Source organism: Eschrichtius robustus, chromosome 10 (assembly GCF_028021215.1).
Source record: "Eschrichtius robustus isolate mEscRob2 chromosome 10, mEscRob2.pri, whole genome shotgun sequence".
In the NCBI taxonomy this organism is placed as follows: Eukaryota; Metazoa; Chordata; class Mammalia; order Artiodactyla; family Eschrichtiidae; genus Eschrichtius; species Eschrichtius robustus.
In genome coordinates this window covers 43,614,795-43,633,833 of record NC_090833.1, presented here as the reverse complement: position 1 = coordinate 43,633,833, position 19,039 = coordinate 43,614,795, and the positions used below count along the sequence as shown (strand labels likewise).

The 19,039-nt window shown below is 38.3% G+C and overlaps 1 protein-coding gene across 2 annotated transcripts in view; it reads right to left on the bottom strand.

Annotated features, from left to right (window-relative positions):
• Positions 1 to 19,039, bottom strand: part of PRUNE2 (prune homolog 2 with BCH domain) — a 258,015-nt gene that overhangs the window by 14,602 nt on the left and 224,374 nt on the right. For both annotated transcript variants that reach the window (XM_068551791.1, XM_068551792.1), the window contains exons 13-16: positions 9,194 to 9,296; positions 8,417 to 8,548; positions 7,175 to 7,261; positions 2,857 to 2,955 (exon numbers count right to left, since the gene is read on the bottom strand). In XM_068551791.1, coding sequence (XP_068407892.1) covers positions 2,857 to 2,955; positions 7,175 to 7,261; positions 8,417 to 8,548; positions 9,194 to 9,296 — 421 coding nt within the window. The remainder of the gene's footprint in view (positions 1 to 2,856; positions 2,956 to 7,174; positions 7,262 to 8,416; positions 8,549 to 9,193; positions 9,297 to 19,039) is intronic.

Sequence of the window (19,039 nt, the reverse complement as noted above, 5' to 3'; positions counted from 1 at the left end):
AGATACGCTTTATTCAGGCACAAGTTACAGTGCTGTTGGCCCTGAGTTCAATGTTAGTGAATCAACAGTACAGATCAAATAAAGTATCTTTAAACAGAAACGCAATAAAACAAGGTTATATATTAATCGGTAAATGAAAATGTTGTGACTGAGTACTCAGAGAAGCTCAGCCCTGTATTCCCCCTAGAAACAGTGGTTCAGTACTTTATTCAAATCTTGTAAGAACACCACTGCCACAAATAATAAGAATCGCCTGTAATCAGTGACTATAAATCTGATTCCAGATTGGGCTCGTTTTTCTTTCATTTAAGCCCTTTGATGACGGGCTCCATCCCAGCTGAATATTGGTCTTGGGATTGGATGAGATCAGACCCTCTGAATGCTATTGTGTAATGGGAAGGAGCTATGGCTTGTTATCAATTTGAAAATGGCATAATATGAAAATGAGGCAATGAGGGTCAGTCACAGAAACGAGAGAAAGGACATCCAGAGGAGATGGATTACAAAAGACAGGAGAAATCAATCATGGACACATGGGGAGGGCGTGCGTGGTTGTAAATTTCTTCCTCCAGAAGAAACTCTTTCCAAATGAAGGCCTTCCTCCCAAAGAAACTTTTCCCAAATGGAGCCCTTGCAAACTGACATGTGTAGATGAATGAAAAGCTCCTCAGGCATGTTTAACTTCTCAACAACTAAACTTCCCTGTATGAGTAGCAAGTCTCTAAAAGCAACACAATTACAATAAATAACATTCTGGACTGCCAGCTTTGTGCCAGGCTTCCTCAATGCTTTATGTACACTGTTCTCATTCAATCCTCAGGACCTTTCCATTGCTCCTTACTTTCTCATTTTAAAGATGCTGAAGCTGAGACTCAGAGGGTTTTTTTGTTTTTATTTAAATTATTTATTTTAGTTTTGGCTGCGTTGGGTCTTTGTTGCTGTGCACAGGCTTTCTCTAGTTGCAGTGAGCGGGGGCTACTCTTTCTTCGTTGCGGTGCGTGGGCTTCTCATTGCGGTGGCTTCTCTTGTTGCGGAGCACGGGCTCTAGGTGTGCGGGCTTCAGTAGGTGTGGCTCGCGGGCTCTAGAGCGCAGGCTCAGTAGTTATGGCGCACGGGCTTAGTTGCTCCGCGCATGTGGGATCTTCCCGGACCAGGGATCGAACCGGTGTCCCCTGCAGTGGCAGGCAGATTCTCAACCACTGCGCCACCAGGGAAGCCCAGACTCAGGGTTTTAAATAGGTTTCCTGAAGTCTCAGAGAGGCAGGTGGGAAGGTTCACACCTAATGCTAAGCCTCCAAAGCCCACTTCTCTTTTTCCACTTGCCACACCGGGGAAGCACTGCCATATTTACCGAGAAAATGTCCAGTGCTCATTTCCACTTGACGAGGGAAGGTCCTTGTCATCTTTTGCAAAGGGAGACAGCATTATAGGAGGTGGGTGCTCCAGTACTTTTACATTTAAAGACTAGGAGTGGGTTTTGGAGATGGGGGTCCCTTTTTTGAGGCAGCAGGCCAGAGCTAGAAGGTGTGCTGGTTGCGGGACTCTGTGAAGCTAGTGAGAATTAAAGCCACCATTCGGAGCTTATGAACACTCTGCTCGATTCAGCTGAGCTAACTGGCAGTTCTCAACCCGGCCGGTACCCTCTGCTCTTACCTGATATTGGGATGCCGGAGAACCAAATGCAGCTGCTTCTGAGCCTTGACTTCAGATGGTTTTTTAAGGGAGGTAAGGAAATCTGCTAGAAAAGGGCCTGGACTGACCTGGATTTGAATTCTAGTTCCATCTCTTCCTTGTTCCTATTTATACTTTGCATAAGTAACGTCCCCTTCCTAAGTTGTCTTCCTTATCTGTAAATGGGGGTTTACTGTGGGGATTAAATACAATATATAAATAGAGCACTTCTATGCTTAGCACAGCAGAGACACTTCCTTCCAGTTTCTGTGCCCTTTTTTTTTTTTTTTTTTTTTTTTTTAAAGTGAGGGGACTCTTTTTTGGAAGCCCAAATTGGGAGGTCACTTTTGCTCTCCATCTTATGGAGGAAGATGGCTGTTATTGTTATCCTTGTTATCCTTGACTGTTTCCTCTGGAGCTGATGGTTAGATTCCTCCCAGTTTTAATCACACAGAAAGCTAGTGAATCAGACACAGTGAAAGAAGAAAAACATGATCGACAGTAAACAATAGCTCTTTTGCAACAATGAACCAGTTAGGAGGGTTCCTTCTCCAGCGTCATGTTTTTAAAGTCCCAGCTCCAAGCAGTTGTTCGGTTAACTTTTTATTTTTATTATTTTTGCAGCATAATCCTACAACCTTCAGTATCCATACTTTCTTCCCACAGGCTTTACCCTGTACTGAGTAAGGAGGTCAGTCCTAACCACACCACCCACCACTCTGCTTTATCTTTCACCTGAAGGAAACCGTGAAGAAAAAGGACTGAGAAGAAAACAGAGAAAGGGTAATTTTTTTTCTCTTTTCCTAGGGTCAAGCAGATAAATTACTTTATGTAAGGCAGTGAAGAAATCCAGGCTATGCACAAAACATACTGGGTCTGTGTGGCATGCAAGACACAAGTAACAAATCTGCTGATTAATGTTAATCCAAAATGGTAGTAAGTTCAAGATAAAGACGAGGAAATTTCAATAACACCAATAGAAGATTATGTGAAAGAAGATCTGAAAGAACAGAACAGTTATCGCTAGGTTATAAGAAAGGAAAATATTTATTGGAGAATATTTAATATTCGTTTTAAATATAAGGTAATGCCATTTCCCCATATTTTATAAATGAGTTATTTTCTAATCTCCTTCTCCAGACATGCAATATTTCTTAGCAAGTCTTCAAAACCATCAGGACTTACTTGATGATGCTGTCTGGAATATGGACGCAGTCCATTGGGATCAGCCCACTGAGCTCTGATAAGCTACTGACGTATTTAATTTTACTGCTGAACTTTGAACTAGCAAAAAGGAAAGAAAAAAGATATCAGTCGCTCCTCCATCCCTTCTCAGGCTGCTGCCTCTTCTTGAAAATTCTTATCACCTTGCCCCAGCACTCTTGCTAAGAAGAATGGCTACATTATTTGAGTAGTTACTATGTGCCAGACACTGTTTTAACTGGTTTATATATATTAACTCTTTTATTTCCTATGATGGATAGCCTAATGAGGTAGAGACTATTATTGTTCTCTTTTTAAAGATAAGGAAACTGAAAACATAGGGAGTTAAGTGTTCGCCCAGATTTCACCTTCAGTAAGTGGCAAAGCCTAGATTTAAACCCGGGCAGCCTGACTGCAGGGTCCACACATTGCATGGCCTCCCGGTGGTTCCTGCCACTCTGAACTGTCACTGGTTTATGGTTTGTTTCCCTTTGTTTGCTTGTTTGTTTTTAGCAAACAAAAATCTTGTCATTAGTTCTTTCAGAATCTACCACGGTTGATATATTTTTAAAGTATATATAAAGTTGTTTTCCTCTTATTTTTTTAGTTTTACTTTTATTTTAAATATATGTATACTTTTTTAAGTTTTAAATCTTGAAAGGTCATTCCAGATGAACCAATGCTCAAAAAACAATGTTCCAATAATCGGATTTGAATGGCAGACGGCTTTCATCTCAGTGTTGTCATTTTAGATGTGTATAAATGCATAGAAAACAACTTGCAAGGAGACCCCTGAATTTGCCTCTGGGGAAGGGGGTTGGGTACAAGAGTCGGTAGTTGCTGAAGGAAGAACTTGGTCTTTATAATGATTGGATGTTTTATAAGAAGGAGGCATTTTTGTATTGTTGGTGTAATAGCAAGCTAATTCTAAAAATATATCATTCCACTTGAAAGGGAATTTGATCAAGCATCAAACTTTCTTGAATGTTCTCTAAAGAAAGGGCCTCCCCAGTCTACTGGGAGGATGCCACGCCATCCGCCAACTGTACTGTCTTCTGTTCAACTACTGTGTATTCTAATAGGAAGTCTTTTCGAGGTCAGTTCTCCATACATCTATCTTTCACATTTTACTTGCAGTTTTGACCCTGGGCCACTGGCTGTGACTTGTGAACAACCTTCATCTCCAAAAAGTCACTTCTCATCCTCCTTATCGGCCTTGGGTGAATACACACTACCAACAATATGCTACCTTAGGCCACTTCCTTCCTCCAGAGTTTTCAAGCTAAATTCAGGTTTTGATGATAAAAGATGGAGGGGGTGGAATAAAAAGGCAGAAGAAGTTAGTTATGCAAGAGGGACACCTCCACACTGGAATGTACAGTTCTCTAAACATGCCTGGTGTACGGCACCTCCTTCTTGGTGTGTTGGTACCTGCTGTTTCCTCTACCTGGCTTTAGCTAGCCAATGCTATTAGTCTTCCAAACTCAACTTGAGGGCACATTCTTCTGGAAAGCCTCTCGATGCAGACTCTCAGCCTTCACACTCCACCTGTTACCTTAAAACTCACACTCACCGTGAGTTATCAGCCCCCATCGTGCTTCCTTTGTACCCTGTATTATAACTGTTTTCTAGTCTGCCTGTGTCAGCTGCCAGGCTGTGAACTCCCTGAGGACAGCAATTGAGCTATTTAATTTCTCAGCCTCCAGCACCTAACCCAACGCTTGACACAGACAAACAATTCATTTTAAAAAAAAGGAATTTGAGTGGGGAGAGAAAAATTAGGAGTATGGGATTAGCAGATACAAACTACTATATATATAAGATAGATAAACAACAAGGTCCTACTGTGTAACACAGGGAACTATATTCAATATCCTGCAATAAACCATAATGGAAATATGATATACATTCTTTTTCATATTCAGTTTTATATCTATATATAAAACTGAATCACTTCACTGTACACCAGAAACTAACACAACATTGTAAATCAGTTATACTTCAATTTAAAAAATACATGAATTAAAAGAAAAAAAGAACTTGCCATATACCTCTATCATAGGTGTTACCCTTTAGCAGTGAAAAGACCTATAATACATTTTAGTGACCTCTTTTTTTCAGTTCAAAAAATTGATGACACTGATGTAGACTGATTTACAGAGGGATATTTAAAGAGGGTCTTACATGATGAAATTGTAGAACACAATGAACATAATTCTTTAGAACTATGCAGACATTGGGTTCAAAGCCTGATTCTTTCATTTCTTGGCTGTGTTACCTTAGACCTGGGGTTGGCAAACCATGGCCCGTGGGCCAAAGCCAGCTTATGACTTTTTTTTTTTACATCCTTGAGCTACAACTGGTTTTTACATTTTTTAAATGGTTGAAAAATGATAAAAAGAAGAATATTGTGTGACATGTAAAAGATTTCAGAAAATTCAATTTCAGTATTCATAAATCAAGTTTTATTGGAACACAGCCATACTTATTTATTTACATATTGTCTATGGCTGCTTTTACCCTACCATGGCAGAGCTGAGTGGTTGTGATTGAGACTGTATGGCCCATAACACTTAAAATATTTAATATCTGATCCTTTACAGAATGGGTTTGCTGGCTCCTGCTTTAGACAATTTATTTGACCTCACTGAACCTCAGGGTTTTTTCCTATATAACAGAAATAGTAAGCAGCACCTCCTTCAGAGGACTGTCATTAGGGTTAAATAAAATAATGCATATAAGCACTCAGTAAAGGTGCCATTATTATATGTGATTTACCACAACACTACTTGCTATAAGTTTATTATTTTTGTTGTAATTATTATTATTATCTTGAAACGCCCTTCAATAAATGTTGACTTACAATCTGTTTTCAATACTCTTACCATAACAAGTATTTATCAGGAAGAAATATATTTGTTTTATAATAAGAGCTGAACTATTAAATAAACATCAGTGAATCAATATCAATTCTAATATTTGCTTTTTTACCCATTAAAGTTTATATAAGCTCTTCCTACTCCCCTGTCAAAGCATTTTCTGCTAATCTTAAAATAAGTGGCTTTTTGTACATCTTAAAAGCTCACATTATTTTTTAAAGTGATATAACATGGTATAGTAAAGAAATCTTTGCCAGAAGAAAACTAGGTTGAATCCTGCTACTGCTCAGTTTTTGGAAGTAGGGGATGGGAATGCTAAATAAATAAGTGAACACGGAACAAAAAAGGTGGACTCTGGAAGGCACAATAAAATCTACGTAAAAAAAATATAAAGGATTTTAACTTTTAATTGTTTTCTCCAGAAGTGAAGTGATCAGAATTTTTCTTAGGGATTCATTAATAACTTTGAGATGGAAAAATTTCAATTTATCTGATTGGTATCCTGACATTAGGGAAGACATTGTTCTAGTTAGCTGAAGTATAGTTGATTCACAATATTGTATTAGTTTCAGGCATACAACATAGTGATTCAGTATTTTTATATATTCCACTGAAGTTATTATAAAATGTTGGCTATATTCCCTGTGCTGTATAATATATGCTTGTAGCTTATTTATTTTATACCTAGTAGTTTGTACCTCTTAATTCCATACCCCTATCTTGCCCCTCCCTATTTTATTATATTTTTTAAAGCTCTCTAGAAAACCTGTACTGTCCCTTTCATTTAACTGTCTCATTCTTACCATATAAGAGGCATATCTTACTTTTCATCACTGAAATGTAAGGTTATACAGCATCTAACACAGAATAGATGATAAACAAATATTTACTGATTTGAAGTGAATTTAAACCAAGAAGCCTTACGAATAATCAAAACAAAGCTCTCAAAATGGCTGCTCAGCCTCTTTACCTACCTTTGGTAACCTACGTGGGATTTGTTCAGAAGAAACAGAACAATTAAGACAAGACCTGGCTTCTGTTTCTGTCCTTGGTGTGTCTTTATTTTCCATTGTTACGTTACTCTACCTCTTTGATTCTCTACAATATACCATATATTACTTTAAAAGTACTATTTGTTCCCTTTTGTAATATGGCATAGAAACCTCACTATTTTATCTTCTATGTTTACAGCAAGCAGTATAAAAGTCATGTTTTACAATTATGGGGGAAAAATATTCACTGTGAAAATATGCTCACTCTTAATTAGAGTCTCTTGCTGGGTAGTCCAAAGTATATTTTCAGGAAAGGCAGAGGCAAACATATTTTCCTACTCTCTTGGTTTATGAATTTTTGTTTAGAAGACAATGAATACATATTTTTAAAAACTAGTATGTTTACTTTTACTACAATAATGACCGTACCTTATAAAAGGTCGTGTAATTGCAAGGATTGTTCTGATGAACCACGATGGATGAACAATGATGAATGATTTTAAGTTCTTCCGCAACCTATTGTGAAAAAAAAAAAAAAAAATTACTCATAACCTATTTTGAGTGGGAGTTAAAACAGAAAGTATATCCCCAAATAAGAATATATATATATGATATTAGGGAATTCTATGTAAGTTACTGTTATCTGGTAGGAAGGTATAGAATGCCATGAGCAATAAAACGAATGCCTTTTGAGATATAATTTGAAACATGCATAATTCAAACCTCATTTTCCCATAAGAATAAATGTAAAATAGAATTTTTGTATTCTTGGAGTGCATAAATCTATAACCATATGGCATGTTTTTGTTTAACAATGTTTTTCATTTTTGTCAGCATTATTTTTACTATTTTGAAATGAATACACTCTTACTAGCAACTTAGCCAATTTGTTCTACTGAGCCTGGGTTTCTTCTTCTGTAGAGTGAAAATGGTAACAGTATATCATGTGGTTGTTTGGCCTTCAGATAATCATTTTAACGTTTTGTACATTCAGGCATATTTTTCAGCATTAGCAATGCTACTTTATGTATGTTTAGATGATTAATGGATTTTAGTTACTATAACAGGACACTCACATGTTGCTTTACATGTGAGAGAGCCACATCTGAGGGGAAACCACACATATGGAAGACATCATAAATTTGTATGCTTATTAGGACAATTTTCCTGTAGATGGCAATAACGTGTTTGGTTCTAATAAAACCAGTATGGATAGAAGTGACGTGTCTTGAGGAAGGGGCACACAAAGGCACCATATGGGCCAGAATTAACAGCGAATGTTGAAATAAGAGCACTAGGGTAGCCTAAGTCACAACAGTCCTAGTGCACAACAATGGCCACAAGGTTACATGATACTAGCAAAGAACCATGGACTTTGGCTTATCAGCTCAAATTGCACCTCCATATGGCAACAGCATATGAGTACTTTAAAATACTTGTTGCCAAGTTTGAGATTACAACATTTAATAAAATCTGGGGAAGATCTGCTTTATTTCAAATTTGGGGCATCGAGTGACACATTAATATTTTTATAATTTATTATCTCAAATCAGCATTAATTCAATGTTCCTAAATTGTGATTGTGATTGCATCTTTGGTAAATTAAAAGGTCACTGAAGATGGGAGTCACTGAGGAAGTCAAAATAGTGATTAGATAATGGAGCCACATACCGTCTGTCAATCATCTGGTAGCATTTCTTCATCCAGCCTAGCCCTGGCATCTTCCGTCTTGGGGTTGCACCATTCAAGTACACAATCATATAGTCTTCAGCTACCATCAACTCTAATGTACTTATTACATATCTGATCACAGGAAGAAAGATAAGTGTTTTCAGTTCCCACATGAAAGAGTTCATCTTATTTCACCATAATTATATAACATTTAAATTACAGGGTGCATGACATTTAAGAATGGTTGCACATATTCCCTCTTCAGCTTGAGAAGAATGGAGTTACCTAAGATCACTTCTTTGAGAGTATTACTCATTTATTTGCAGTTATCTTTTTTTCATTTTTTTTTTTTAATGCAGGTACACTTGAAAAATGTGTAGGTTAGAAACCTGACTTTCAAAAATGTCAGCAATGTTATTATATACTAAGGGCAAGTCAGATTAAATAAAGGCAGATATAAATGAAGTCAGGTTATCATCAGTTGGCTAACATGTTATCAGAGAACAAAAATAATACTTCACCCAAAGGAAATGTTACAGAATTCTAAAATGCAGACCAGACTGTGTTCATTTTGTTTTCAATTCATTCTACAGACAGAACAGCTCCTCTAAAGCTTTTGGTCTCTTGAGCAATTTTCCTTGACACAGATTTCATCAACTTTTAATCAAAGGCTTAGAATAGTCTACATCATCTATTTCCTTTTATTAAAGATGCTCTATCTGCCATCGCATGCCCACAGACATTAACTGAAAACATTTTGTTGTAAATATCACTCACAGGAAAAGATTTTCCATGACATAGTGGTAATCCGCCCGACTGCTGTCTGGCAGAAAACAGGCAGCAAACACAATGATGGCATTTAGGCCATCCCCGTAGTACCCTAGAGGAGAAACAAAAAGACATTTGTAACCAACTGAAAGCTCTTAACAAGATAATATTTAACCTAAAGGATAAATCTGGAAGCCTTGGCAAGAGTGTGTATGTGGATGTATTAGGTACATCTTTAAATGAGTATTATATAGACTATACTTCTATAAGTATATACACATATAATTATCTTTCAGTGGCTAAGATGTAAGTTATATAGATTCTTAAATAGTGTGAATATATTTGCATATATAGGGTGTCCATGTATTATGGATGATTATATGTGTTGTACATAGTCATAAGTGTGTTAGAAGTATTCAACTTATCAAAGGATGGTGGGGCAACACTTTTTGACTTAAGGGCTTCTAATTTATATAATAAAAAAGCTAATTTATATAACACTCTTTCTTTTAATGGCTAAGAAAGAGGTTCTCTTTGATCCTCTTTAGTTCATCCTAGTTGTAGCAAGCCTGTGTTCCTTGAAAGCCCATCTTCGAAATTCGTGGCAAGGGTTGGTCAGGTCTCCACAGGTTTGTCTCTGGAATCTCAATGTAGTATATTTTTATTTTTTAATATCCATTTTTAAACATTTGTGATTTGTGTCATATAGTTCTGGACTTCAGAAACATTAAAGAGATTCCCTCAAAGCTTTGAGTAGGAGGACAGGACACACCCTCAAGCCTGATCAGAACTCAGTGTGTTTCATTTTTTCAGAACTCTAAATACCCCTCTGGTGATTACAAGGCAGTAAAATACTGGCTGGATATAGATTTGGATGGGCTTAACTCTTGAAAAGCAGTTTAATAAGATGTTCTCTACAAGGATAGAGTATGACTCTACCACAGAAGAGGTGGGGGAAGAAAGTGATACCAACTACAAATACATCAAATTATGGGTTTGCATATATTACTAATTTGAGGTTGCTGTAGACAATGTTTATGCTACATATCTTAGAAGATGCTACCTACATAAGTATATACCTGATGCAACACATATTTGCAAAACAGGATTGCAGTAGCTTCCCTCTGGATTTTTTGCTTTAGTCCCATCTTTTCTGAAATGTAGGTATTTACTAACTTTTTTTTTAGAATGTGGTATGAAGGAAAACGGCAGAAGGAGATATATTTTAATATAAGAAGTGTTTGTTCCATAAACAGTTTCATTTAGGAAGAGCCATAACTGAATAGAAATCCACAAAGGGTAGGATTAGTGTCACTAAGCCACCCTAACACCACAAAAATATGCAGTTCAGGCTCAGCACAATGAAAAAGACAGTTCATTAAAAGAAAAAAGTAGGTGTAATGAATCCCTCTTAAAAACAAGTACAAAAGTATTCTGAGAGACACCAGGAAAGGCAGAGACAAGATGGCAGAGTAGAAGGACTTAAGCTCACCTCCTCACACGAAAACACCAAAATCACAACTAACTGCTGAACAACCGTTGACAAAAAAGACTCGACCCTAACAAAAAAAGATATATACCCAAAGACAAAGAGGAAGCCACAATGAGATGGTAGGAGGGGATCTTTCACAACATAATCAAATCCCTCACTGGAAAATAATTATATCACAGAGCTTCTCCCACAGGAGTGAGAGTTCTGAGCCCCACATCAGGCTCCCCAGCCTGGGGGCCTGGCGTTGGGCGGAGGATCCCTCAGGCATTTGGCGCTTTGAAGGCCAGTGGGGCTTTAGCACAGCAGCTCCACAGGACTGGGGGAAACAGAGACTCCACTCTTGGAGGGCACACACAAGGTTTAATGTGCACTGGGGCCCAGGGCAGAGCAGTGACTCCACAGGAGCCTGGGCTAGACCTACCTGCGCATCTTGGAGGGTCTCCTGGGGAGAGGGGATTGGCGGTGGCTCACTGTGGGGGCAAGGACACTGGTGGTGGACACCCCAGGGAATACCCATTGGCGTGAGCTTGCCTGGAGGTCGCCAGTTTGGCACCGAGACCTGGCCCCACCCAACAACCTGCAGGCTCCAGTGCTGGGACACCTCAGGCCAAACAACCAACAGGGTGGGAACAGAGCCCCACCCATCAGCAGACAGGCTGCCTAAAGTCATCCTGAGCCAACAGCTGCCTATATTTATATACCGCTTAACCTGGCCCTGCCCATGAGAGGGACAAGACCCAGCTCCACCCACCAGTGGGCAGGCACCAGTCCCTCCCATCAGAAAGCGTGCACAAGCCCCTGGACCAACCTCACCCACCGGGGGTAGACACCAGAACCAAGAAGAATTACAGTCCTGCAGCTGGAGGAATGGAGACCACAAACACAGAAAGTTAGACAAAATGAGATGGCAAAGAAATATGTTCCAGATGAAGGAACAAGATAAAACCCCAGAAGAACAACTAAGTGAAGTGGAAATAGGCAATCTACCCAAAAAAGAATTCAGAGTAGTGATAGTAAAGATGATCCAAGATCTCAGAAAAAGAATGGAGGCACAGACTGAGAGGATACAAGAAATGTTTAATAAAGAGCTAGAAGCTTTAAAGAACAAACAGAGATGGACAATACAATAAGCGAAGTGAAAAATATGCCAGAAGGAATCAGTAGCAGAATAAATGAGGCAGAAGAACAAATAAGTGAGCTGGAAGACAGAATGGTGGAAAATCACTGCCATGGAAATGAGGACAGTCTAAGAGACCCCTGGGACAACATTAAACGCACCAACATTCACATTATAGGGATCCCAGAAGGAGAAGAGTGAGAGAAAGGGCCTGAGAAAATATTTGAAGAGATAATAGCCAAAAACTTCCCTAACATGAAAAAGGAAACACTCAAGTCCAGGAAGTGCAGAGCCCCATACAGGATAAATCTAAGAAGGAACACACCAAGACACATAATAATCAAATTGACAAAAATTAAAGACAAAGAAAAAATATTAAAAGCAACAAGGGAAAAGCAACAAATAACATACAAGGGAATCCCCATAAGGTTATCAGCTGAACTTTCAGCAGAAACTCTGCAGTCTAGAAGGGGGTGGCATGATATACTTAAAGTGATGAAAGGGAAAAACCTACAACCAAGAATACTCTACCCAGCAAGGCTCTCATTGAGATCTGACAGAGAAATCAAAAGCTTTACAGACAACCAAAAGCTAAGAGAATTCAGCACCACCAAACCAGCTTTACAACAAATGCTAAAGGAACTTCTCTCAGCAAAAAAGAAAAGGCCACAACCAGAAACAAGAAAATTACAAACAGGAAAGCTCACCGGTAAAAAGCAAACATACAGTAAAGGTAGGAAATCATCCACACGATGAAAAACCAGCAATCGTGAGAAGAGGAGAGTACAAATGCAGGATATTGGAAATGCATTTGAAATTAAGAGACTAGCAACTTTAAACAATCTTGTATATATATAGACTGCTATATCGAAACCTTATGGTAACTGCAAACCAAAAGTCTACAATAGGTTAACACACAAAAAAGAAAAAGCAATCCAAACACAACACTAAAGATAGTCATCAAATCAAAATAGAAGAGAACAAAAGAGGGAGGGAAGACAAAAGACCTACAAAAGCAAATCCAAAACAATTTAACAAGATGGCAATAAGAACTTACATATCAATAATTACCTTAAATGTAAATGGATTAAGACATAGACTGGCTGAATGGATACAAAAACAAGACCCGTATATATTCTGTCTACAACAGACCCACTTCAGATCTAAGGACACATACAGACTGAAAGTGAGGGGATGGAAAAAGGTATTCCATGCAAATGGAAATCGAAAGAAAGCTGGAGCAGCAATACTGATATCAGACAAAATAGACTTTAAAATAAAGAATGTTACAAGAGAGAAAGAAGGACACTACATAATGATCAAGGGATCAATCCAAGAAGAAGATATAAAAATTGTAAATACATATCCAAATCCAATGTAGGAGTGCCTTAATATATAAGGCAAATGCTAACAGCCATTTCTCCTAAAAGGAGAAATCGACTGTAGCACAATAATAATGGGAGACTTGGTGGGAGGGAGGGAGATGCAAGAGGGAAGAGATATGGGGATATATGTATAGCTGATTCACTTTTTTATAAAGCAGAAACTAACACACCACTGTAAAGCAATTATACTCCAATAAAGATGTTAAAAATAATAATAATAATGGAAAAATAATAATAATAATGGGGGACTTTAACACCCCTCTTACATCAATGGACAGATCATCCAGATAGAAAATCAATAAGGAAACACAGGCCTTAAATGACACATTAGATCAGATGGACTTAATTGATATTTATAGAATATTCCATCCAAAAGCAGCAGGGTACACATTCTTCTTATGTGCACATGGAACATTCTCCAGGATAGATTACATCTTGGGTCACAAATCAAGCCTCAGTAAATTTGAGGGAATGGAAATCATATCAAGCATCTTCTCTGACCACAATGCTATGATATTAGAAATAAACTACAAGGAAAAAACTGTAAAAAAAAAAAAAAAAAACAAAAACCAAACACGTGGTGGCTAAACATATGTTATTAAATGACCAATGGATGACTGAAGAAATCAGAGGAAATCAAAAACCTAGTGACAAATGAAAATGAAAACACAATGATCCAAAACCTATGGGATGCAGCAAAAGCAGTTCTAAGAGGGAAGTTTATAGCAACATAGTCTTACCTCAGGAAACAAGAGCCTCAAACAACCTAACCTTATACCTAAAGCAACTAGAGAAAGAAGAACCAAAAAAACCCCAAAGTTAGCAGAAGGAAAGAAATCGTAAAGATCAGTGCAGAAATAAATGAAATAGAGAAGAAGAAAACAATAGCAAAGATGAATGAAACTAAAAGCTGGTTCTTTGAGAAGACAAACAAAATTGATAAGCCTTTAGCCAGACTCATGAGGAAAAAAAGGGAGAGGACTCAAATCAATAAAATTAGAAATGAAAAAGAAGTTACAACTGACACCACAGAAATACAAAGGAACATAAGAGACTACTACAAGCAACTGTATGCCAAGAAATTGGACAACCTGGAAGAAATGGACAAATTCTTAGAAAGGTACTATCTCCCAAGACTGAATCAGGAAGAAGTAGAAAATATGAACAGACCAGTCACAAGCACTGAAATTGAAACTGTGATTTAAAAACGCCCAACAAACAAAAGTCGAGGACTAGAAGGCTTCACAGGCGAATTCTATCAAACATTTACAGAAGAGTTAACACCTATTCTTTTGAAACTCTTCCAAAAATGTCAAAGAGGAAGGAACAGTCCCAAGCTCATTCTATGAGGCCACCATCATACCAGACAAAGATACCAGAAAAAAAGAAAATTACCGGCCAATATCACTGATGAACATAGATGCAAAAATCCTCAACAAAATACTAGCAAACCGAATCCAACAATACATTAAGGATCATACACCATGATCGAGTGGGATTTATCCCAGGCATGCAAGGAGATTTCAATATACACAAGTAAATCAGTGTGATACACCACATTAACAAACTGAATAATAAAAACCATATGATCCTCTCAATAGATGCAGAAAAAGCTTTTGACAAAATTCAACACCCATTTATGATAAAAACTCTCCAGAAAGTGAGCACAGAGGGAACCCACCTCAACATAATAAAGGCTAATATATGAAAAACCACAGTCAACATCATACTCAATGGTGAAAAGCTGAAAGCATTTCCTCTAAGATCAGGAACAAGACAAGGATGTCCACTCTTGCCACTCTTACTCAACATAGTTTTGGAAGTCCTAGCCATGGCAATCAGAGAAGAAAATGAAATAAGAGGAATCCAAATTGGAAAAGAAGTAAAACGGTCACTGTTTGCAGATGACATGATACTATACATAGAAAATCCTAAATATGCTGCCAGAAAACTACTAGGGCTCATCAATGAATCTGGTAAGGTTGCAGGATACAAAATTAATGCACAGAAATCTGTTACATTTCTATACACTAGCAATGAAAGATCAGAAAGAGAAATTCAAGAAATAATTCCACTTACAATCGCATCAAAAATAATAAAATACCTAGGAATAAACCTGCCTACGGAGGCAAAAGACCTGTACTTTGAAAATTGTAAGACGCTGATGAAAGACATTGAAGATGACACAAACAGACGGAAAGATATACCATGTTCTTGGATTGGAAGAATCAATATTGTCAAAATGACTATATTACCCAAGGCAATCTACAGATTCAGTGCTATCCCTATGAAATTACCAAGGGCATTTTTCACAGAAGTAGAGAAAAAAATTTTTTAATTTGTATGGAAACACAAAAGACCTCAAATAGCTAAAGCAATCCTGAGAAAGAAAAATGAAGCTGGAGGAATCAGGCTCCCTGGCTTCAGACTATACTACAGAGCTACAGAATCAAAGCAATATGGTACTGACATGAAAACAGAAATATAAATCAATGGAACAGGACAGAAAGCCCAGAAATAAACCCACACACCTATGATCAATTAATCTACAACAAAGGAGGCAAGAATATACAATGGAGAAAAGACAGTCTTTTCAATAGTGGTGCTGGGAAAACCAGACAGCTACATATAAAAGAATGAAACTAGAACATTCTCTAACACCATACACAAAATGGATTAAAGACCTAAATGTAAGACCAGATACTATAACACTCTTAGAGGAAAACATAGGCAGAACACTCTTTGACATAAACCGTAGCAGTATCTTTTTGGATCCACCTCCTAGAGTAATGAAAATAAAAACAAAAATAAGCAAATGGGACCTAATCAAACTTAACAAGCTTTTGCACAGCAAAGGAAACCATAAACAAAATGAAAACACAACCCACAGAATGGGAGAATATATTTGCATATGAAGTGACTGACAAGGGATTAATCTGCAAACTATACAAACAGCTCATGCAGCTCAATATCAAATAAACAAACAATCCAATCAAAAAATGGGCAGAAGCTCTAAATAGACATTTCTCCAAAGAAGATATACAGATGGCCAAAAAGCACATGAAAAGATGTTCAACAAAGCTAATTATTAGAGAAATGCAAATCAAAACTACAATGAGGTATCACCTCACACTGGTCAGAATGGGTACCATCAAAAAGTCTACAATAAATGCTGGAGAGCATGCGGAGAAAAGGGAGCCCTTCTACACTGTTGGTGGAAATGTAATTTGATACAGCCACTATGAAGAACAGTATGCAGATTCCTTAAAAAACTAAAAATTGGGGGGCTTCCCTGGTGGCACAGTGGTTGGGAGTCTGCCTGCCAATGCAGGGGACACGGGTTCGAGCCCTGGTCTGGGAGGATCCCACATGCTGCGGAGCGACTGGGCCCGTGAGCCACGGCTACTGAGCCTGCGCGTCTGGAGCCTGTGCTCCGCAACAAGAGAGGCCGCGATAGTGAGAGGCCCACGCACCGCGATGAAGAGTGGCCCCCACTCGCCGCAACTGGAGAAAGCCCTCACACAGAAACAAAGACCCAACACAGCCAAAAATAAAAAAAACAAAACAAAAAAAACCTAAAAATTGAACTACCATATGACCCAGCAATCCCATTCCTCGGCATATATCCAGAGAAAACCATAATTTGAAAAGATGCATTCATCCCAATGTTCACTGCAGCAGTATTTACAATAGCCAAGACATGAAAACAATCTAAATGTCCATCGACAGAGGAACGGATAAAGAAGATGTGGTACATATATACAATGCAATGTTACTCAGCCATAAAAAGGAATGAAGTAATGCCATTTGCAGCAACATGGATAGCCCTAGAGATTATCATGCTAAGTGAAGAGAAAGACAGAGAAAGACAAGTATTATATCACTTATATATGGAATATAAAAAAATGATACAAATGAAGTTATTTACATAACAGAAACAGAATCACAAACTTTGAAAACAAACTTATGGTTTCCAGAGGGGAAATGGGGAGGGGGGCGATAAAATTAGGAGTTTGGGGTTAACACATACACACTACCATATATAAAATAGGTCATCAACAAGGACCTGCTGTATAGCACAGGGAACTCTACTCAATATTCTGTAATAACCTATATGGGAAAAGAATCTGAAAAAGAATGGATATATGTATATGTACAATTGAATCATGCTGAAACTAACACATCACCCCTGAAACTAACACAACATTGCAAATCAGTGATACACTAATATCTAATAAAAATTAGATTAAAAAAATAAAAAATTTTATAAAAGCATCCTTTCAAAAGCATCTTTCTAAATGTAGCTGTCTGACTCCAGGGTGTCAGGATAATTGCAAGATCGTGAGGCTCAGTTACTTTGATTTCTTTTTCTATTTCTGGAGAATTTCTAAGAATACGTTGTTGTCGTTTTTTAAAGGAAAGACTGAGGTTTATAAACAGTACTTCAGAAGTCATCCTAAATGGCAATTCAGCTGTTTGTGTTACTGCTGTCTGTCCCTGGCATGTTGTAGTATCAACGTTGGCTTGGGTATATTTAACCAAAGGAATATTCAACGGTCAACTTACCACTTCCTGATCAATGACTAAGCTAAGCTGGGATTGTCTCTTTCTATAAAAATCACTGCAATTGACAAATGATGATGGATTTTGCATTTTGGGGCAGAGGATTTGTAGGAAGGGACGAAGAGAAAGAGGAGGAGAGGAGGAGATGTAGCGTGTAAGGAAGGAAAGAGAAAATGATTTCCTCGTGCAAGTTTTCTTCTAAATCAAGAGCAGGTGCTGTCATTGTCAGGCTTTGGAGCTATTCCAGATAGCAATTGCTGGCAAAGTGTAATAACGTGAATGAACAGGACCATTTGCATTTTGTTCCTCGCCAATGTCTCCAGGGGGGTCAGCTAACCCAATTTCTACGCTAAATATGCAGCTGACTCAAGTGAAGTTGCCTGTCAGCAAACGCAGAGTTCACGTTAAGTTTCGCTTTTTAACACATGTATTTTATCAGACTCTCTTCTCAGTAACGGTGAGGTGAATTCAGGGTGTGTGCGCTGAGATGCATGAGCTATCCCACCGTGGTGTCTCCTGAGACCCTCAGAAGCAACGATGCAAACCTTACCTGAGGCAGAACAGAGAGGCATGAAAGGGACGTAACACAAGTTTGCTGGCCAGCAAATGGAATGGAGAGAGAAGGAAAGATACCACAGTCGCAACCAAAACATACACACACACACACCAGCCTGCAACTCTTCTCATCCTTTCCAGGATCATTTGTCCAGCAACACTGCAGAGAAGGTTACCTGAGTCTCCTATAATGAAATAAGAGAAGTAAAAACACAAGACAGGAAATGCCTCGTTACAATGCTTTGGCGTGACTGCCCTTGGTTATTTAATTGTGTTCTCTGCTTCAGGCTCAGAAATGCCAGTTGTGGCCTCAAAGTGACCCCTCACTGTTGGCTAATCCAAACCACCCAGACTTCTTTTTCTTTGCTTTTCTACTTAAGCAGATGGCAGGGATAATACTCATGGGCTCATAGGAGGTGACATGGCTTTGAGATCATCCTTTCTTGACTGATGAAGTAACTGAGGCTCAGGGGAGTTAAGTGATGTACCAAGATCACAGACTAATCATTGGCCAAGACGGGTCTTGAACCCTATTCTTCTACATTGTGTACAGGGCCTCTGGCCATAGCTCATGTGGAGGTCACTAAAGCTGAAGGCTGAAATATTTGTTCAAATACTGCTCTCACACACAGATGTTCCCAGCTGGTGTGGACACTCTTGCAGCAAACTTAAGGAGCGCTTTTAACCACCCCCATCTTGCAGTCGTGCTGCCCAGAGCACTGAACAGCTGGCACTTCCCTACT